We start from the raw sequence: 23037 nt of genomic DNA on the forward strand, positions 1-23037 counted from the left end.
GGGGGCGGGGCGGGGGGGGGGCCGTAGCCCGTGTTTATAGATGGGGGGGGGGCAGGGGGGGGGGGGGGGGTGTTGTTGTCCAGGGAGGGGCTGGTCTGAGCCATGGGAACCAGCAGAACCAGCAGGTGAACTATACCTCCCAGGACACGTGACAGGTGTGGCTTGGCACAATCTATAAACAGGGGCTAAGGAAGAACGGGGGACAAGCATTCTGTTCAATGAGACAAGGCCGGGTTTTGTTTTAAGGTAAAGAAAATCTTAATATTTTTGATGGTTATAAATCTCGTATCTTCAATACACTAGAGAGCTAGAACACAGGTTTATAATCAACATGGCCCTTCATTTCCCTAAGTACCAAGAAATTCACCATGCAGATTAAAAACCCAGAGGAGAAGGTCTAAATAAGTAGTTTAGAAAAGACGTCTCCATTATGGGTAGCCCATTATTTACACACGTAATAGCACACACAATACTGGTCAAACTACACAAAGAAAGGGGGAGTGTGAACACAACACCTTTCCAATGCAACTATATTATTTTCACTTACCATCGTATTTAATAAGTGTCAGTCTTGTAATCAGTATGTAGAAGAAGAGTCCCATGAAGATAAAGCCTATGAAAAACAATTCTAGTAGCAAACCACCAGGAAAAAACAAAAAACAAAAAAAAACAAACAAGCTATGGTTATGTATTCTTTTTTACAGTGCAATTTAAATTTCTAACCTACAAATATATGCTTAAGCTCCCAGAATTTACACATATTAGGACATTTAGAGGAAAGAAATAATTAGCTGAAAGACAAGAAAAATTTAGAAATCATATTAAAACGAATGCGATATTAAAGTACTAACTATTGGATACGCTCTTGCATAGAGGTCAGTTTCAACTGGTAAGTTGTTAACTGTTAATTTCATAGCTCACTCTAACATCCTCATACTTCCCACTGAAAACAAGAAGAGTATACTTTTGTCATTGTATCTGATCTGAATCTCATCACACTCAATTTGTTACGTGAGCAAAAATAAAAAGATAAAGCAAATAACAAACTATTCTAAAGCAAAAAGTGACCTTTATACCTTCCTTTAATTCATCCTTTTTTGTCCAGGATGAATAATTAATCACTGTCTTCACCCACTAAAATACCTAAATATATTTGGGACCTTGCCTGGGGCTTAAAAATTAAATTCTTTGTTACAGAGGCATTCTATACTTTGAGGAATGAAACATTCTTCACAATATTTTCTTCTCAATCAAGAAAAAAATATAGTAATTGAGAAAGAAATGCATATTTTAACTCGTAGTATATTAAAGCAAGTTTAAAGAGTTTGAGATCAGGATTATTTTCGCTCTTCCCTTGATGCTCCAGTATACCCTTTGTTAACGAATTAAATTAGGATTTTTTTTAGTAATTGAAAACATTGTTACATAAAAGGCAGCCCAAAAATTCAAATCAATTCAGCGAGCATAACGTATACAGTCATTCCCCCCTTATCCGTGGATACTCTTTTCATGGCTTCGGTTACCCCGTGGTCCGGAAACAGATGATCCTCCTCCTGAGGTTCACCAAAAGGTCAACAGTAGCCTAAAGCTCACTGTGTGCCAATTCCTACCTACATCATACAACTCACATCATCTCATCATACGGCATTTTATCATCTCACATCAGCACAAGAAGGTGAGTGCAGGACAAGAAGATATTTTGAGAGAGGGGGGCCACACTGACATAACTTTTATTACAGCATATTGCCATAATTATTCTATTGCATTATTATTGTTAATTTCTTACTGTGCCCGATTTATAAATTAACCTTTATCATAGGTATGTATTACAGGAAGAAACATAGTATATATAGGGTCCAAGTACTGTCAGTAGTTTCAGGCATCCACTAGGGGTCTTGGAAAGTATGCCCCACGGATGGGGGAAGGGGAGGAACTATGGTATTTCACTCCCTGAATGGTTTTCACCGAGGAGATTGTGGGAGTTCCTGTTTGCAGTCTCAACCTCCTAGGACTAAGCAGACATTTCAATCTACATATAATATACCACAGACCTGCAGCATGATTTATAGGAAACATCGTCAACCACCAATACCAAAATCCACATATTCTTACACAGATGTCCTGATTTCCAACCAGTTATTTTTAGTTGGCTATCTGACCTAGCTAGCAACTGAAGAAGTTTGCTGCGCAAATCCAGTCTTGTTTCCCTAAGAAGAGGAAGTTATACTCCATCATTAAGGGAAAAAATTAAAAAGCACAGCAACTAAGTAAAATCTTTACTGAAAGAACCCCAGTCACAAATCTATGAAGACAGTTGGAGATAAGCAGTTACTTAATCTACTTAGAGGTCATAAATCTCCTAGCAGAATTTAAGCAAAAAAGACCACAGCGCCTGAAAATAGCAACTATAGCAAAATACCTGTTTTCCAGAATCTGTGTCCAAAGAAACAAATGAAGAGACCAAGCAGGGCAAAAAGGGTGAAGAACACTTTGGTTGACACTCTTCCTAAAAGAAACAAAAATTTAGTGGATAATAGATCCAGTTTGATCCTGGTATTAGAACAAAGCATCACGAAAAAAGCAAAGTGAACTGACAATAATTTATTTCACACATATATATATTATAAACTTACTTTAAAAATACCCTTGCCAGTCCTAACCAGTTATTTTATGTGGGCAATGAAGACCAATGCTACTGCTATAACCAAAAGAGGAACCAGACAATACATGCTTCCTGACAAGGTATGTAGCTCTATTGTGACATATTCTTGGGCTCTTGTGTGTGAGCGCGCATGCACGCACGCAACTAATAGTTCTGTTTCTTCACAAACTACAAGAAAAAAGGAGGGCAACAAGGGGGAGAACTAGGGATAAAAAGACATTTAAAAGACACATCAAGGGGCGCCTGGGTGGCTCAGTCAGTTAAGCGTCCGACTCAGGCTCAGGTCATGATCTCACTGTTCCTGAGTTCGAGCTCTGCGTTGGACTCTGTGCTGACAGCTGAGCCTGGAGCCTGCTTCGGATTCTGTGTCTCCCTCTCTCTCTCTCTCTGCCCCTCCCCGCTAGGAATCTCGCTCTCAAAAATAAACATTAAAAAAAAGTTTTTTTTAGGGGCGCCTGGGTGGCTCAGTAAGTTGAGCGTCCGACTTCGGCTCAGGTCATGATCTCATGGTTTGTGAGTTTGAGCCCCACATCAGGCTCTGTGCTGACGGCTCAGAGCCTGGGGAGCCTGCTTAGGATTCTGTGTCTCCTTCTCTCTCAGTCCCTCCCCAACTTGTGCTCTGTCTCTGTCTCTCAAAAATAAATAAATATAAAATAAAATAAAAATTTTTTAAGACACATCAACTAAATATGATATATAGGCCTCATGTGAAACCTAATTTAAATTTTTAAAAACCTGAAAAACAATTGGGATGATTGGGAAAATGCAAATACTGGCTGTTAATTTGATGCTATTAAAAAATTATCTTCAGGGCGCCTGGGTGGCACAGTCGGTTGGGCATCCGACTTCAGCTCAGGTCACGATCTCGCGGTCCGTGAGTTCGAGCCCTAAGTCGGGCTCTGGGCTGACTGCTCAGAGCCTGGAGCCTGCTTCCGATTCTGTGTCTCCCTCTCTCTCTGCCCTTCCCCCGTTCATGCTCTCTCTCTGTCTCAAAATAAATAAACGTTAAAAAAAAAAAATTATCTTCAAAATTTTTCACTGAAACTTATGTTGGTGATACTGTGGCTATTACTTTTTAAAAACGGCACTTATCTTTAAGACACACACATACACACACACAGAAATTCTGTGAGGAAAAGGACAGCCAGGAATTTGCTGTTAAAAGAAAATCCAATAATAAAGGAGGGCCAGGGGTGCCTGGCTGGCTCAGTCAGTAGAGCATGTGACTCTTGATCTCAGAGTTGTGAGTTCAGGCCCCACACTGGGTGTAGAGATTACTTAAAAAAAAACCTTTGGGGTGCCTTGGTGGCTCAATAGGTTGAGCACTGACTTCAGCTCAGGTCATGATCAAGTGGTTCGAGACTTCAAGCCCCACATGGAGCACTGTATTGTCAGCCTGTCAGCACATAGCCCACTTCGGATCCTCTGTTCCCCTCTCTCTGCCATTCCCCCACTTCCACTCTCTCAAAACATAAAAACATTAGAAAATAATAATAGGAAATTAAACTAAAAAATAAAATCTTTAAAAAAATAATAAAGGAGGGCTGGGAGACAGAGACCCAGGTGTGCATATAGCTGAAACAAAACAATAGCCATGAATCAAAACTGTTAAGGCTAAAAAACTGGTATAGGAAGGTTCTTTGAAGCTCATCGTAACAAAAAATTTTAACCAAAACTCACATTAAAATAAAAGAACAGGCATTACACTATATATTGCACATGAACAAATTACTGCCCATCTTCATTATACATACCGCTTTTGAAAAAAATTGAAGCATTCTAACAATAAAGCACAATATGCTTCATGATGCCAAAGAATCCAAAATCTCATGGTCCTTAATAGGCACCAACTTATAAATAACATGAACTGAAAGATACAGCTTACTAAACAGAAAAATGCACTCACTAAATTCACCGTCATGACTCCTTGTGAGATAAACACAAGAAAATAACCCCTGAACTAAAGATGAAAACACCTGTACAATTTCATGTGAAAAATGTTTTAACCTGCCACAGATCGAAACACATAAAACACTTAGGGGTGCTCAGATGCAAATACCATGAATAGCTACATTTAAGTAAGAAACACAAGCCAGAATTTGCAGGGTATGATACATACCCACACAGCAGTGTTTCTGAGAACAAAGCACCCAAAAGAAAGATGAAACAAAAGATAAAATGCCCTGTTCTGCTTATTTCAGACCTGTGGTTGAATGCTGTTCTATGACTTAATCTTTATACCACAAACATGGAGATTGCTGGGATAATTCTTTTTTAAATAAAATGTAGTGGCAGTTTCCAGTAAGTATAATCACCAAGGTTAGAAAGATCTGCTTCCCCAATAAAACCTGACACCCACAGTTAGATATTCCTCCATGATATTAGGCAGCAGAGAGAAACTAAACAGAACCCCCTATCACACAGTACCAGGAAAGGACAGAAAAAAACATCCAGGTAAAACCAGACAGCAGAAGGTTTCATAAGAGGTAGACCCTAGAGACAACACGAGAGGCGAAATGGGCATTTTGGGGGGCAGTGTAGACAAAGGAGTGAACGGATGGGGAGAATGGAAAACAGTCCAAGTGTAGAGGGTCTTCAATCATCACAGTATCACTCTAGGTTATGATACACAGGCCAAGGTCTTAATTAAAAGGCAATGTGGGGGCACCTGGGTGTCTCAGGCGGTTGAGTATCTGACTTGGGCTCAAGTCATGATCTGATGGTTTTCAAGTTTGAGTCCCACATCGGACTCTCTGCCATCAGCACAAAGCCCACTTCAGATTCTATGTCTCACTCTCTCTGCCCCTCCACTTGCACTCTATCTCTCTCAAAAATAAATAAACATTAAAAAAAAAAAAAGGGCAATGTGGATACTTCCTCCCTATTCAAGCTCAGGAAGGACATCCTCACATACATGGAGCTTAAAAATGAAAGCAACAACCGGACCAATGTTACTAGGAGGGGTCAACCCTAGGTTGGAGTAATAGGATCAGAGCTCTCCTTCTTAGGCTAACACATACAGACTGAGACCCAGGAGAGAGAGGCTTTCTGATTAGGAGGGCCTCTAGTATGGAAGGGCTCAAGGGAAGGGGAGTAGAGGAATGCAGATGAGATTAAGTCTATCAGTGAAAACACAAAATTTACATCTGCCTGGGTCTCCTACACTGTATCTCTCCAGGATCCTGAGCATGGTTGTGGAAGACTGGGTGGGATGTGATACAGCTCGAGGAGAGGAAGCCCTGATCCCCAAACACAGTGGAGAGACTTCATTCTTTAGAGCAAAACTCTTTGATAGTGCTATTTGGACTCTTCTCCAATTTCTTTCCTCCTATTTGTTCTTGAGCATACTCTGGTAAGGCTTACCCTAGCACTCCAATGAAATAGCTCCAACCAACAGCCTCCACATTGCTAAATCCAACGGTCATTTCTCAGTTCCTAATTTCCCGACCTCCAAACACTGGAGTGCCTAGTATCCTTAGACTCCGTTCCTTTTCTACATTCTCACTCCACAGGTAATGCCATTTAGTCCACGGCCTTAAATGCCACCTATTAAGCTGATGACTTCCAAGGTAATCTCCAGCCCAAACCTCTCCCCTGAATTCCAGCATACATATAACCAACTGTCAATCCAACATGTCCATTTGAATGCCTCCTAAGGTTCTCAAACTGAACGTGTCCAAAACTGAACTCCTGATACATCCTCCCAAACCTGCTCCTCCAACAGTCTTTCCTGCCTCCATGAATGGCAGCCCTAGCTCTCTAGTTGCTCGGGGTTAAAACGGCAGTCATCCTTTTCACCTCTCTTCAACCGCCTCATCTAACCCACCAGCAACTACTACTAACTCACTATTTCAAACTACATGCAGCCACTCATGGGTCAACTCTGGGACAATCTGAACATGAAAATAACGATAGTGATAGATTATAACCCAGAGAATTAAGAATCCATGGGTTCTTGTATATAAATACATAAATTAAATAGGGGAGAAAAGAAAGCTTTTCCTTACAATAGAATGCCAACTAATAACTATGAAAATTGATGAAATTAGAAAATTGCCAGTTGGCAACCACCGAGTAATGAATGTTTCAGGCGAAGATCATGGGATGCTAAACCTAGCAAGGGAGAATTGAAGAAGGGGATATCTAACTGCATTCAGAGTCCTGCCTAAAAATACTTAAAAGGAAAATAGTTACTTTACAAAGGAGAAACCTGGCAGACACCGCTATCCGAATATCCAATGTTATCACCACCAGTAATGGGACACATAGATATAAAGTGCCTCCTGAGTGGGACACAACATCACTTCTTTGTATTCCTGCCAAAAATGCAAACTGTGAATTTAATCACGAGGAAACATGAGACAAACCCCAACTGATGATCTTCTAAAAAAAAGAAAAAAATTGCACCTATTCCTCAAAAAGGTCAAGGACTTTTTTTTTTTTTGAGGTTACTTATTTTGAAAGAGAGAAAAAGAGAGTGCGCACAAGCAGGGGAGGAACAGAGAGAGGGAGAGGGAGAACCCAAATAGGCTCCGTACTGTCAGTGCAGAGCCTGATGTGGGGCTTGAACTCACAAACTGCAAGATCACATAGGTCAAGGTCTCGAAAGACAAAATGAGACTAAGTAATCGTTCCAGATTACAGAAGACTAAAGAGACATATCAGTTAAATGCAACATGTGATCACATTTTTTTAAAAAAAAGGCAATTAGTGGAATGACTAGTGAAATTTGGTAGCGTCTGTAATATTAAATAACAGTGATGTGAATTACTGTCAATTTTGTGAATTTGATCTTTTTACTATGCTTACATAAGAAAATAAAATTTAAGGGAAAAAGGTCTTCATGTCTGCAACTTCCTCTCAAACAGCTCAAAGGGAAAGGTAATGTATGTGCACATGAGCGCACTACAGAGAGTTACAAAGCAAACAGCATGATAACGTTAACATTGTGAGGAATCTGGGTGAAGATTATGCAGTAATTCTTAGTATTTCTTCATTTTTTCTGTGAAACTATTTCAGAATAAAATGTTAAATACACACATGCACGATCTTGCAACCCCTCAATGCCACCAATCTATCTAAACCACCATCCTCTCTCATCTGTATTACCATGGCCTGTTAATCAATCTCCATTTCTGATCTTGCCCTGACTTTTCTCAAAAAAGCAGCCGAGTGATACCGTCAAAATAGGAGTCAGATCATGGCATTCCCTGCTCAAAACCTCCAAAGCCTTTCCATTTCACTCTGAACAGAAGCTGACTCCCGCACTATGACCTACGTGGCTGCACCTTTCACCCTCCCCAGTCTCCTCCAGCCACTGTTCTCACAGAAGTTCTTCAAACTCACCGAGAAGGCTCCTATCTGAGGACCTTTGTTCCCTCTGCCTGGCAGTATTGCTCAGACATACGTGTGGTTCCCTGCCTCGCCTCAGGTCTCTACTCAATGGTTAGCTCCCCACCATGGGCTTCCCTGGCCATCTCTCTCAAAATTCCCCCCTCACTGCCACTTGTTATCTACCTTCCCTACGTAATTTTCACTTCTTAGTGCTCATCAGTTTCTCACATGATGTGTACTTTACAAATTTATCTTGTCTGGCTCATCTCCCCTGCTGGAACATAAGCTCCGAAAGAGCAGGTGTCTTGTCTGTTTTGTTCACTGCTGTATATATACCTGTGCCTAGAAACAGATGGAATAATGTAGGGGCTCAAAAGGCATCTACTGAATGAAGACTAGACAAAAGCACTTTTTAATATTCTTATGTTCTGTATTGGTTGACATAAACCTGCAAAGTCGAAGAAGAAATTTCAAAGTTTAAATCCATATACTCACCAAGGGAAGAACAATTACCCTCCACGGCCGCAAAGCTGCAAGCATATGTATGAGCAGGAACATAAGCAGCGGATGTATTTAGAAACGGATCCCGAACAACAACGTTATAAATGACACCTTGTCCTCGGAGGGAGGAGAAGGAAACAGTTGTCTTATCATTAGCTGTGAGGGTAACCACCTGAAGCCAAAAATAATCTGTGATTAGTGTTCAGATTTTAAAAAAGCTGTTCTATTATAAGCCCACCTACATGTGATATTAAATTGTAATATTAAGTTATAATTCTTGTTTAAAATACATACCGACCCATTTAGCTCTGTCAAAAGATTGTCCTACACAGTTTATATACATGCTACTATAAGGAAGTTCTTACACAAAATGCTTCTAAAGTTTTTGTATAGCATCAAATGTCAACGATGTAAGTAAAAGTGTAAACACTAGGACAAAATTGAAAATTTTTTTCTCATATGCTAGATTATAAACACAAGGGCAAGAGCCAGATTTATTCTGCTCACTAGTCCTTCTTCTCTTCATACTCAGCACAATGCTTGACACGGAGTTAGTGTTCAACAAATGTTAGCTATTGCTACTAGCTATAGAACTGTCATAGACAAGTGTTTACTAACATCTCACAGGACCCATTTATTTTTGTCTAACAGACTCTGCAGTAAGAAAGCATTCCACATAGTTGTATTATGCAGTAGTCTTTCACTTCAAAAACTCCCTTTTAAAGCTTGTTAATTTTTAGATAGGTAACAGAAGATATATGTTTTTAGATACATGTAACAGAAGAAACAAAGGCCCTACATGGCCAGAATACACAAATATGTTCCTGCTAATAAAAGTTAAAACATTTAATATTAGAGTTTCAGGAATAATTACAAGCCTCTTAGAAAACTTCTGTTTAAAAATATTGCTTAGCCTTCAAAAATATGTTTCTGGCAAAGGACTGGTCAAGTTCAACAAAATGTTAACATTACCTCCTACCCTCAAATTTTTTATTATGAATAATTCAACCTTATAGAAATGTTGAAAGAATAAAATGAACCATATATACCACCACTTATATTTAACAATTGTTAATGTTTTATATTTCTTTTATTTCTCCCTCCTTCTTCCTCTTTTTCCTGCTGAACCATTTTACAGTAAGTTACAGATACAACATTTCACTCCTAAATGCTTCAATGTGCACACTCTAAAACAGTGTTTCTCAAACCTAATGTGCCTGTAAATCACTGGTATTACTTGTTATAATCCAGATTCTGATTCTGTTGGTCAGGGGAGGCACCCGAGGGAGGGTCCACTTTTCTAGCACTCATCAGGTGATGTCAATGCTACCCATTCATCTACACTCTGAGTAGCAAGGCACTAAGTGCGAGGGTATTCTATAAATCCCTAATGCCTTTGCTCACCTAAGAAAATCAATAATCGCTTATAATCTAATACACAGTCCATATTCAGATATTTCCCATATGTCTTTTACAGCTGTTCCCCACCACTTAACCAAAATCCAACCATTTTATGCATGGTGTTTATCTCCAATCTAGGATCATCCTTCCCATCACTCTCTCCCACCCATCCAATGACCTTTAAGGAGATCTAAGAACAGTTGTCTTATAGGGGCATCTGACTGACTCAGTTGGTAAAGCATGCGACTCCTTTTTTTTTTTAAGTTTATTTATCCATTTTGAAACAGAGAGAGAAAGTCAGAGAGAGAAGGAGAGAGAGAATCCCAAGCAGGCTCCATGTTGTCAGCGCAGAGCCCAATGCAGAGCTCGAACTCACGAACTGTGAGATCATGACCTAAGCAGAAACCAAGAGTTGGATGCTCAACAGACTGAGCTGCCCAGGTGCCCCAGCATGCAACTCTTGACCTCAGTGTTGTAAATTCAAGTCCCACATTGGGTGTAGAGATTACTTAAAAATAAAATCTAAAAAAAACAAAAACAAAAAACAAACCAAAACAAAACAAGAGCAGTTGTCTTACTGAACATTCCACAATCTGGATTTGTCAGATTGTGCTCAAGGTATCCCACTTATTCTTTTATCCCATGTATTTTCTGCAAACAGGAATTACAATGGACTGAATTCAGTTAAACATATTTTGCTAGAATACTTTATAGATGATGGTGATGATGTCAGATTGTGCTGTATGAGCATGTAACACAAGCCAACCTGCCACAGTGAATCTAACTGACCACATGGATAAGATGGAGACCCTCAGATCATTCCATTTCAAAAATACTTTTCCCTTTGGCAATTAGAATTAATCTCAGCATGCTATTTAGGCATCCTGAGAATATCCTGTTCCCCAACAATCTTTCATCTGATGATCCTTGCCTGAATTATTTCACTAGGGTTCAAAGAAAGGTGATTTTCTAATCCTAATACTCCTTCTACATATATTGGCCAGCATTATTCAATAAAGAGCTTTCTCTCATCAACTAGGATGAATTTCAGTTCCTCTTTTACAAAAGGCAGTGTAAATTCCTTCCCTGTATCAATTTCCAGAGTAATTTGGTAGAAGAATCTTCTCCAATGATAGCAACTGATGAGTTTTCTTTTTCTTTCCTTTTTTTCTTTTTAAAAAAAATATTTTTTTTGATGTTTATTTATTTTTGAAGGAGAGAGAGACAGAGCATGAGGAGGGAGGGGCAGAGGGAGGGAGGGGCAGAGAGAGGGAGAGACACAGAATCCGAAGCAGGCTCCAGGCTCTGAACTGTCAGCACAGAGCCCGAAGCAAGGCTCGAACCCGTAAACCACAAGATCATGACCCGAGCCACAGTCAGAGGCTTAACTGACTGAACCACCCAGGTGCCCCTCTTTTTTTTTTCTTTAATATCAGTGTGGTCTTGTTTTTATTCAAAACTTATAAGCAATCATTATTCTTTTTGATGACTGAATTGTCCCAAAGTTGGCCAGTATAAACCTCTTCAAAGTCTCCAGTTTTTCACACATGTCCTCATTAGTCACGGAGGGTTTCCTTCAACTCTGGCATACAATATTCTAACTCTTAACTTAAAGTTAAAAAGTAACCTAAAAAGCTCCTCTTATATGAATTCTTGTATTCTTCATGAGAATACAAACAATCTTCAAAATTTTCTATGTAAAAAGGCAACTGGTAAACTTATCCAAAAGACCTTCCAAATTTGTGAATAAGCACAGTGAGTTTTCTTGTATAAGACTCCTTCTTAGCATGTGACCATGACATCCTAGGTGACATGGCAACAAAATGAGATCTTGCTCTTCAACAGACTGAGGCCCCTGGGCTAATCACGTATGCTCTGTTTCAGTCACTTCTTTCTATCTAATCTGTAACCTATCAGCCCTCTTGGAAGAATCAGAGCAGTCTATAAAAACTCTACCCATTAACCATTAGACTGAAGGATGAACCTGTAGGTTACACTGCTTTCAGGTACCTTTTAAGACATAAATCCTGCCCTCCACAAAAATGATCTATAGCATGAATCTCAAATTTTAATATGCATAGGAATCACCTTGGGACCTCAAAACTCAAATTTTGATTCAGTCGGTCCTGGGTGGAGCTGAGGAGTCTGTAATTCTAACAAACTCCCAGGTGATGCCAATGCTGCTGGGGGTCGGTACCCTACACTTGGTATACCAAGAGTTTACAGGGGTTCAAAAGGTCAGAGAAAACTTTTGCTCCAAGTTAGAGGCTTTGAGTTTGGGTTTAAATATTAATGACAACGTGTGGGCACCTAGGTGGCTCAGTCAGTTAAGGGTCCAACTCTTGGTTTCAGCTCATGTCATGATCTCAGTCTGCGAGGGTTCGAGCCCTGAGTCAGGCTCTGTGCTGACAGCGTGGAGCCTGCTTGGAATTCTCTCTGCCCCTCCTCTACTCATGCTTTCACACTCTCTCAAAATAAATAAATAAACCTTAAAAATATATATATATTAATGACAATATGTACATCCTTAAACAGTTTCTCATTGTCTTTTGTCAAAACACTGTAACTTTTACACTTGCCAAAAGTTTTTTTTTTTTTTTTTAACATTTATTCATTTTTGAGAGACAGAACGTGAGTGGGGGAGGGTCAGAGAGAGATGGAGACACATAATCTGAAGCAGGCTCCAGGCTGTGAGCTGTCAGTACAGAGCCCAACGTGGGTCTCTAACTCACGAACCGTGAGATGATGACCTGAGCCGAAGTCAGAGGCTTAACCGACTGAGCCACCCAGGCGCCCCAAAATGTAATATAATTTAAAGCACTTCCTCAAAAGCCAACATTACTCTGGGATATCACTAACAAGACAATAATGAAATAAAAGATAATAAAGTGAGAATCCCAGAAAGACCAAGGACACAGTAAAGAAATAAGCTCCAGGAAGCTTCTCCCCTTCCCAGCTCTTACAAATCTGGCCCACACAAATTGTTAAGAACCAGATTTACCTTGATAGCATTGGCCTTCACCTGAGGCACCTCGGCCATCCTCTGCAGATGCTTTAGCAACCCCTCTTCGGTGAGGTCATTCTCAGGCAGAAAATACTGATAGACATCATACAGCAACCTCCACCTAGAGTCCCGTTCCATCCCAATGTCACATGGCGGAGGATTTGTGCCTCTAAAGTCAACCAACAAAATTGAACATCAATCTCTTGTCGTGCATGTCCCATCTATAAAAGGAACCAAAAGCTCAAATTTCAAACTTCTGCATCAATTCCAATTTCGGCATTGTGAAGAAAAGTAACATACTGAGAGACAGTATGGCTAAATAACCAGATGCTAGTAACGTCAGTCAGGCCTGGAGTGAAATGTCAGCTTCGCCACTTGTTAGCTATGTGTATGTGGGCATGTCACTAAATCTAAATAACCCTTAGGGAAGCCCTCTATAAAATAAAAACACCACCTCTTCTTAATAAAACTGTTAGGATTAAATGGACAAGAAGATACAGCATTCAGCACTATGGATGATGCACAAACAGCATTCAAATGTTACTCAATGTTAGCTATCATTACTATTAAAGTACAAACTAAGGCAGAGTTTTAATTAAAATAATAAAATCTTTACGAAAAGATACGGGTGTTTCATGGCTTCAGAATGCTTTCCATATTCAAAACTCTTTACAGAAACTAAATGTACGTCTAAGCTCACAATAGAGACTCAACATCTGGCTCTTCCTAAGAATGGAAGGAGCCAATGTTAATTGTGACAGCTTGAAGTATTACTTACAATGCTTAAATTACCTCCATTCTGAAAAAAGAAAAAGTGAACAATTCAAGTTTACTAAAGAGAACCATGAATTTTGAGAGTTTACCAAATCTACATAGTAGCTGATCATGTATGTCCTAAAAGCAGTTTTAGGAGACAGGAAATAGACATACCTTGCATAGCCAAGGTTTGCTGGGGCAAATTTAATAGTTGTCTCAAAGAAATTATACTCCAAGTAAATGTTGGGATCAATATCTAAATCAAACTCCAAATTACAGCCTCCAGGGATAGGATCTGGATGAAAAAAAGTAAGTTACTCAACATAGAATTCTTATATATTCAAATCATACTCAGAAAACAAGAACTCTACTCTTATAAGAACTTCCCATATAGAAGCTAAATAAATATAATAGAGCTTCTGGTTTTACACTACCACATGAACTGAGATTAAAGAAAGAAAAGTTAATTGAGGTTAGCAAGCAATTTCTGTAAAGGGTGTGATTGGGAACATTTCAGGTTTCACACACCTGGCAGTTTCTGTGGCAACTACTGAACCCTGCCCTCATGGCACGAAAGCAGCCATAGGCAGTAATGTAGGCAAACACGGCCATTTCTAGTAAGACTTTATGTACAAAACATGCAGACGCTGGATCTGGCTCATGGTCTATGTTTGCCAACCCCTGCTCTAGAGTTGAAAAGATCTGGAAGCAGATATTCTTGAGCTGGTATCCAAGAACGGGCTCCAGAGGTCCCAAGAACACCCTGAAATTGTATGCCAAGTGTTGAATGTGTGCATGTCCTAAGGAGAGAGGTTTTCGTTAGATTTTGAGAGTCTACGAACCCACAAAAAGAGCTTAAGAACCCAGGGACAAAGGGGAAAAAACACTGCCAAAGAGAAAAGGAACTCCACGGTAATAAAGAAAGGGGTGTCCACTTTTCACATGCTTCTTTCAACAGGAAGAAAGATGATGTCATCCTCAGTGCTGAAACAGTCTGTGTATATAAAGTAGTAAAAATAAAAGACTCACAAGATCACATATCAGAATAGCATTTGGATATTTAATTAAATACAAATTTGGGGTATTCCATTTACATTAATAATGTGGCTAAAACAGCTCTTTTTTTCTCATTAGGAATCCTATTCATGCCCTTAAGCATGACAAAACTTAAACAAGTCACTTGACATGAGCTCAACTCTATACGAAGAACTGTATATGGTGGACTCAAATGGAAAGGTTGAGATAAGACAGATCAAGGTAAACCAAGTTCAAGATTTACAAGATCTCAATTTCACACACTCATCCGATCAATCACTCCCATGGTTGGGTCCTGGTTTCCGTAAACTGATGGAATTCTGGTGCTTGACTTCCCCTGGCCAGTTTTGTAATGGAGAAACTGAATGTGTGCCTATGTTTCAACATTGCTCTTCTTTCATACTCCCCTTTTTCCTGCATTTACAAATCTTTACCACACCCGAGAAAAGGATACGGATTGGAACTGAAGCCGTACTGTTCGTGATTTTTCTTTATACGATGTCCTCGATAAAAAGTCAAAGGCTCTGGTTTTCCTTTTCTAAATAAATTACCCTTTGCTACATATAACACAAGGAGTGGTCGAAATTTCCTCACCTCACCTTCACTCCTCAAGCACTGTAATCTAGTTTTCATCCCCATTGTGCCACTAAAATGAGTGTCATTAAAGGCCACTGCTGACTCTTCACTGTGCTATCATATGGACACTTTCAGTCACTTCCTTGACTCCTCTTTAGTCTTATGCTTATTCCTCAGCAGTTAGCATCCCACGAAACAGTGCCCGACATGTGGTAGGCACCTTGAAAGTATCTGCTATTATGTTTTCCAGATAAGTCTCTAAGTACATGCCTAGACAATCTTACTCACTTCTCTGGCTTTTACTAAGAACCTTTTAGTTGGACATCTAACCTCAGCGCTCCACTCCATACCCTTAAACTCCCTACTATGCCCTTCCATCCAGATGTCCTGTAAGCATCTCAGATTCACAGTGTCCCTAACTGTAGTCACAACTACCCCATCCTTATCACCTAAACCAATCCAGCATCACAACTCTATCTCAACCCTACCTATTTTGCATCACTATCTCCCAGCTAGCCAAATGGGAAGCCTATGTTCCTCCTTTTCATAATCCATAACCACTGGTCATTGTGTCTTATCAGTGCTACTTTCCAAACACCTTCTCACTTTGAGCGCTTAAAGGTATGCTGAGTCTTGACTCTGCTATGCCCTCTCCAAATACTCCCCACACTGCTTCTAGAGTTAATGTTCTGATAGCTGAAATACAGATCATTCCTCTGCTTAAAAGCGCAATGCTCCTTCAGAATAGAATGTAAACCTTAAATTGTACACAAAGCCCTTCACACTCTGGCTCCAGCCACACCCCATATTCTGCCATTCTCTAAATACTCTCCCTTCTTCTCCCATGCCTTCCTCTGCCTGGAATAATCAGGTAAAGTGTTAAGGACTGTACCTTGCCTTTCTGTTAATGCTTTTTCAAGGGCTCCTTAAATTTTTTTTTTTTAATTAATGACTGCATTCTACTATGCCCCTACCTGGGCTTTCAATCATCATGTAATTCTCTGATTCCTTTGCTGTTAAAATCTTTGATCCAATATACTGTACTTGCAATAAACACTTTTAAAAGGATTATAGTTTCCCCTGAATTTTCATGAAAAAGTTCCACAATCTGGAGAGTAAATAGAAAGTCGAAAACAGGAAGGTTACCTCTTTCTGAATAGGAGAGTGGAATGGCCATGTTTTGGACAGGCTCAGCATCTAAAGTCTGCAAGTACAAAGTGCACATACTCTGCTCTGGTCTAAGAATGAAAACCAGTCCTTTGTCAGTGCCTGTCCCTGAGGTATTGGGAAGGAGAGTCTGCAATAAGGTAAAAAAGAATCATCATGAATAAGGAGTTGAGCGAAATATTTAAATTCCAGACTTGATCTAGTATGCATGTGCTATTTCAAACTTTCTCAAAACAAGAACAAACACAGACCTTCCTTATATAATTAAAGAATTCTTTTCATGTCTATATATGGGTGCACACACGTACACATGGAAGAACTATTGAAGTATATGACCTTTGATAGGAATAGCAGATGCACAGTGAAATTCTCAAGTTTTTCAATTCCCCAAATTAAGATTTCCTATGTGAAGTACTAAGACTACTGTCAAAAGAAAAAACAATTCAGTAGAGAGTTTGGTGTCCTTTATTCAAGGAAAAACAACCCACAGACTGGGGGAGAACAGTGCCTTACAAGCAGTGGAGCACTGTTCCTGAGGCACTGGGGGCAAAAGTGAGTTTTATAGCTCACTTTGGCTAGGACGTCAGGGATTTCCTTATAAAGGCTAGCAGGTCCTATTTCCTAAAGCTAGCTAGCTAAAGCAGAGTTGTAGCACTGTGACTAGCATGCTAGGTTTATCTGACAGGAGAAGTGCAAGTTGACTCAGGTTTAGATTTGTGATATGAACCGGGCCAGTGAGCCAGCCTCCATCTCGTAGGTCCAATATACAAATTAACTATCACTACAAAGACAAAAAGATGAGCACTGTCCCTAAACTGGAAAGTTTTTTTTAATAAAATGAGCTATAATTGATATATTATAAACTACACATAAAGAATACTATAGGGGCGCCTGGGTGGCTCAGTTGGTTAAGCATCCGACTTTGGATCAGGTCATGATCTCAGGTCATGATTTCGGGAGTTCAAGTCCTGCTTCAGTCTCTGTGCTGATAGGGCGGAGCCTGTCTGGGATTCTCCATCTATCTCTCTCTGCCCCTCATCTACTCACGCTGTCTCTCTCTCAAAATAAATAAACCTAAATAAGTAAATAAAATACTATGTAAGTATTGATATACATAAACACTTGTGGAACCATTATCACAATCAGGATTATCGTCCTTATCCTTCCACTCAACCATTCCCTAACTCCATCCCTTCACCCCAACAATCTGGAAAGCTTTTTGAATAACAAAATACTAAGTTAAGAGGTAGCAGATTCAGAGCGTTTTCTTAAAGCTAAGAAAAAGCGAGGAAAAAGCGTCAGATGGGTTTCAACTTGACAAGCCTAAGGGAAAATGACTCAAATACTAATTGAGGAACTGCAGAGTCAACAGTTTCAAAGAACCACCTGCTCTGATGACCTAAAACAACCCAAAGTGCCACACTTCCTCCGGAAGGGTATTGAAAACAGACACTATTCTCTTCACACGGACCACTCATCTTTAGAGCTATGTGCAATTCTGGTCATCAGTTTCTCAGGAGTATAAATAGAGTGACAACTATGGCCCATCCAAGAAAGGCAGATGATCATAATTCAGGATAACTAAAATCTGCTCTACATAAAAATGAAGGCCCAACATGCTGTTCATTCAGGCCACTTCAGTCGCATAGTTATGTGGACATTCCTTTGTCCAAGCTGTTTCCTCAAACATAAAAACATGCATTAAGACTACTTTGTTGAGCTGTTGTGAGAATTAATTACATGGAAACCAAACACAGGGCTTCCTAACTAGGAGCCAGCCACAGAGGCCCAATGAATTTCCAGAGGTGCCCATGAAATTATACAAATGTATCCATGTTTTGCTGGGTAGAGGGTCCAGAGATTTCAGTGGATTCAAAGTCCATGGCCCCAGAAGAGCTTAAGAATCATTGACTTAGCCCCTAGTAAGCATGCAAAAAAAAGTAAATGCCTTTTTTCTCAATCCTTTCTCTTCTTTCAAATGTTGTCTTTGCTCTGATGTCGTTAAGGAAATCATCTGTGTAGCATTTTGCTATGTCTCCTATGAAAGGGCCTGAATAGGAAGTTTCCTTTGGATTTTAGTGCCAGAAAAAAAAAAAACTTGGTTTCCCTGAGGAACTGGTGTGATTTTTCCTTCTAAGAAAGTTAAAACATTTAACAAGCTTTGATCTCTGCTCTGGCAAAATCTGAGTGGGGGTCATAAACACCATTAACTCTTGCAATTTATATAATTTATTCCTTCTTCTCCTTGATCAAACTCTTTCATTTCTAGCCTATTAAAACTACCAAATGCACTATCTCAAAACCTTTATGGCAGGGAAAAGAATGCAAGTATACCAAATATTTAGTATGAAAGGTAGTATGACCAATGCCTACAGAATATATATGAATTGGACTAAGACCACTTAGTTTAGCAAATTTCAGAATATTAAAAGATAGGCTTATAACAATAGATAGGCTTAGGACGAATAAAAAGCAGCATGACTTCATACACGCTGAAATGCATTTATTAGTCAAAGGGGATCATATAGGCTGAATAAAAATAGATTTATAAAAGGTTAATGTAAATGGCAGTTCCTTAATGAGTTAAGCTAATCCAGGGCATCTGAAACACTTCCCAAAGGTGAGGCTGAGGTTAAAGGGTTTAGTGATGATCTCTGAAATAGAGTCTTAAATGCTCCTGGAAGCACAGCACTAGGCTAGATGACCTGGGTGTTGGGCTTCTTTTGTTTCTGTGAGATTCCAAAGAATAAAGTTGAACCTACAAGTGTCTTAGTAAACACTAAATGGCTGCACAATGACGGAAACCCATTAAAACGTATTCAGAGGTAAAAATCATCAAGGACCCAAGAGAGTAAGAAAAGGTGAGAAATCACATGCCGATAGGAGACATCTGGCAGAGCCCACCCTCCCCCCAAATTCAGCACTCTCCCACCGCCTCTTTAAGTCAGAGGTCACCACACTCAAGAAAGGCCCAAGATGGGGCACCTAGGTGGCTCAGTCGGTTAAGCCTCTGAATTCAATTCACGTCATGATCTCACGGTTCATGAGTTCAAGCCCCGCATCGGGCTCTGTGCTGACAGCTCAGAGCCTGGAGCCTGCTTTGGATTCTGTGTCCCTCTCTCCCTCTCTGCCTCTCCCCCTCTTGTACTCTATCTCTCAAAGATAAATAAACATTAAAAAAAAAATTTTTTTTTTTAAAAAAAGAAAGGCCCAAGACACACAGACACATGCCTCTTAGCCAGTCTAAATCACTAAGTTGACTGGATCCAATCTTGATTTTTTTCTTTTAAGGGCATAAAGTTAAACATAAAGAGGAATCCAATTCTCATGTTTATACTAAATACAAGACCCTCAAATATGGTGTTTAAGAAATAACTCTCTGTACTTACCTTAGAAAAAGAAATTGTTGTATTCTGATACTGTGAGTGTATTTGGAAAATAAGAAAAGACACATTGCTGGAAATATGACGCAAAATGGCATCCTCTGGAAAGGGCCTGTTGAGCTCGAAGTATCTAAACTTCCCTACAGAAAATTCAAGAAGACCTACAATGGGAGAAACATTTCATTGTAACATCTGAACCTGTGATATCAATTTGTAGAAATCACATATGTAAACATACATGCATTGCTTATTTTAATTCTCAAAAAACCTGGGGAGATAAATAGTATTACTACTCCTATTTTACTGATGAGGACAAATTGGCTTAAAGAGGGGAAGCAGCTAGTAAATAGTGGAACTGAGAAAATGGAAGAGAGGTGTTTCAAAAGATGTGAGCAATACTTAGAGTGCTGAGGATGCCTGAGGATGTTCAAGAATGCCCAAGGTGTCCAGCTCCTCGAACCCAGAAAAATCTCCCACTGCAGCAGCGATAATAATTATTCAAAATAGAGCCCTGGGGGGCACCTGGCTGGCTCAGTCAGTAGAGCATGAGACTTCTGATTGTCCTGATCAAGCCCTTTGTGGCACAGAGTTTACTTTTAAAAAAATTCAAAAAACTAAAAAATTAAAAAACAAGGGCCCCTGAATTTAAGGTTTAACCTTGAGGAGGTACTAACAACTATGAATACACTGAGGTTAAAAACAGAACTTGGAATGCCTGGGTGGCTCAGTCAGTCGGCCAAGCGTCCAACTCCTGATTTCAACTCAGATCATGATCCCAGGGTCTTAGGATTGAGCCCTGTGTTGGGCTCTGTGCTGAGCAGGGACCCTGCTTGTGACTCTCCCTCACTCTCCCTCTGTCCTTCCCCCCACTTGTGCTCTCTCTCTCTCTCAAAAAAATAAACTATAAAAATAAATAAAGTAGAAAAAAAGATTTAAATTTAATAAAGATGAAACAGAGTTGGTGAGATAGATTATAGGTCACTAGCATTCCATAGTGGAACGGTTTTATTTTAAAAGGAAATTAAAGTCAGTGGGTGGCAAAGGAGAATACCCCAGACATTAAATAACTTCAAACCCATTCTTATGTACCATTTCCCAAACGGGCTAATTTTCAACACTTTTTTTTTTTTTTTTTTTTAAATACAAGTACTACTTCTGGATGATTAAAAAAAAAGACTATCAACAATGGCTAACCAAAAAAGCTGAACAGAACATACAAAGAATCCTACGATGAGATCAAAGGTTACTCTCCATAAATTCCCCAAATTCCACTGATGCCATTATATTACCTTCATAACTTTTTATAAGTGATAGAAAAAAAGCTATTTGTAGTTATGATTTAATTTCTAAAACTCCAGAGAAAATTTTAATACTGGTAACAATGACAAATGAAGATGGTATATTTCCTTCTATTTATGTTACTGGAAACACATTTTACATTTTATGTAGAACAAAACTCCAGCCAGAATACGGGTAAAAATAGCAGGACGTATTTAACAAAATCTGGGTAGGAAAGTCTAGAAAATGTGAGAGAGTTTTTTGTTTTCCTTTTTATAAAGGGAAACAAGAAAAAATTTTTTACATTTTCCAGGCCTTCCCATCATCATGATTATTTTATCAGGAAACCAAATTATCCATAAAATTAAGCGGATCTCAGTAAGTGGCCCTAAAAACATTGCATGTGATGTATTTTGGTCCCATCTATCCTGTCTTCCAAGTCTTAAAAATGTCCCCAAATTCTAGCCTGTCAAACTAAAAACAGTATGTTTGTTTTCCCAGGAACTAATTGGATTTCCATCATTTAACTATCTGTCCAAAGCACTCAATTCATTTTTCACTTTGCATTTCTTTTAACGCCAGTGTGGTTAACATAACAGTGTTATATTAGCATCAGGTGTAGCACTCAGCTCATTTACCATCCTGCCTCTTCTAGTAATATTTCCAGTCTTTGTATTTGTTTTGTTTTAGTTTTTTCCTTTTCTTCCCCATTTTCTCTATTTGACAAATATTTATGAAGTACTTATGGACTACTTGCTCTACCTACTGGGTACTGTGACCAAAACTGGTACAAGTAAATTTGTAAAGGTTACCCAAGATTTCTGTAATTGTCACTAAATTTGCCCCTAAGTATATCTTAGAAATGGTTTTGATAATCTGTGTCTATCTCCCCTTACACAGGCCTTGAATCAAGACTCTATGCAGAACCTTTAGAAGCCCTGGAAGAGATTAAAGATACCACCTAGTGAAGTCCTGTGTCAAGCTTTTCTTAGCCTTCCCTTAACCTATCACACAGGGGTGAAAATAAATCACAACTCAGAAAGACTTGGAAAACCAAAGTTTTCAGTGCTTCAAAAGGCAGTAAGGAAAGACAGGACCACAGAAATTGAAATACATAATTAAACAGCTGGTAACTTAAAGTAAATAGGGGTATTGAAAGTAGGTATCCTTGTGAGTATATGAATACATATTAAGTGATTTTTCTTTTCTTCACACATATCACTGTTTATCAAATTTCTGTAGTGACAGTGAGATGTTCTTATCAGAAAGAAACTGCACAATTTGAAAAAACTTCCATTTTTTTTTTTTAATTTCCATTCTTGATGGCACTCAAAACACAGGTTCTACCTCAACACTTCATCTCAAATTTATAAAACAGGAACACACCCCAGACAAAATGATGACACTCTCAACACTCTTGTCACTCATTTTGTTTTTCCTGTAAATTGGTAATATTTGTCCAGACAATATCTAACCCTTATTATAGAAAGGTAAGAAATGTAGAGAAAATCAATACCTCCATCCAAGTATACTGTGCAGAAATAATCACTATTAACACACTGATATACATCTTTTAGGACTTAGGCAGATATCATGTAATATTTCTATCTACATAGATGGAAAAAGAAATATGTCTGATACAGCCCATTTAATAGGACATACTTATCTCTGAACATCAATACAATAATTCTAGCTTTACCATTTTATTTTTATTTTTCATCCAGATTAGCTAGCATATGGTGCAACAATGATTTCAGGAGATTCCTTAGTGCCCCTTCCCATTTAGCCTATTCCCCCTCCCACAACCCCTCCAGTAACCCTCTGTCGTTCTCTATATTTTTGAGTCTCTTCTGTTTTGTCCCCCTCCCTGTTTTTATATTAGTTTTGTTTCCCTTTCCTTATGTTCATGTTTTGTTTCTTCAAGTCCTCATATAAGTGAA

At 39.1% G+C, this 23037-nt stretch overlaps 1 protein-coding gene across 3 annotated transcripts in view; it reads right to left on the bottom strand.

Moving 5' to 3' along the window:
- The window catches only part of TM7SF3 (transmembrane 7 superfamily member 3), a 37323-nt gene that overhangs the window by 8102 nt on the left and 6184 nt on the right, over window positions 1-23037 (bottom strand). For all 3 annotated transcript variants that reach the window (XM_049627191.1, XM_049627193.1, XM_049627192.1), the window contains exons 2-8: window positions 19826-19980; window positions 16416-16566; window positions 13833-13953; window positions 12900-13071; window positions 8492-8669; window positions 2420-2506; window positions 548-628 (exon numbers count right to left, since the gene is read on the bottom strand). In XM_049627191.1, the coding sequence (XP_049483148.1) occupies window positions 548-628; window positions 2420-2506; window positions 8492-8669; window positions 12900-13071; window positions 13833-13953; window positions 16416-16566; window positions 19826-19980 (945 nt within the window). The remainder of the gene's footprint in view (window positions 1-547; window positions 629-2419; window positions 2507-8491; window positions 8670-12899; window positions 13072-13832; window positions 13954-16415; window positions 16567-19825; window positions 19981-23037) is intronic.

This window comes from Panthera uncia, chromosome B4 (assembly GCF_023721935.1).
Source record: "Panthera uncia isolate 11264 chromosome B4, Puncia_PCG_1.0, whole genome shotgun sequence".
NCBI classification, from domain to species: domain Eukaryota; kingdom Metazoa; phylum Chordata; class Mammalia; order Carnivora; family Felidae; genus Panthera; species Panthera uncia.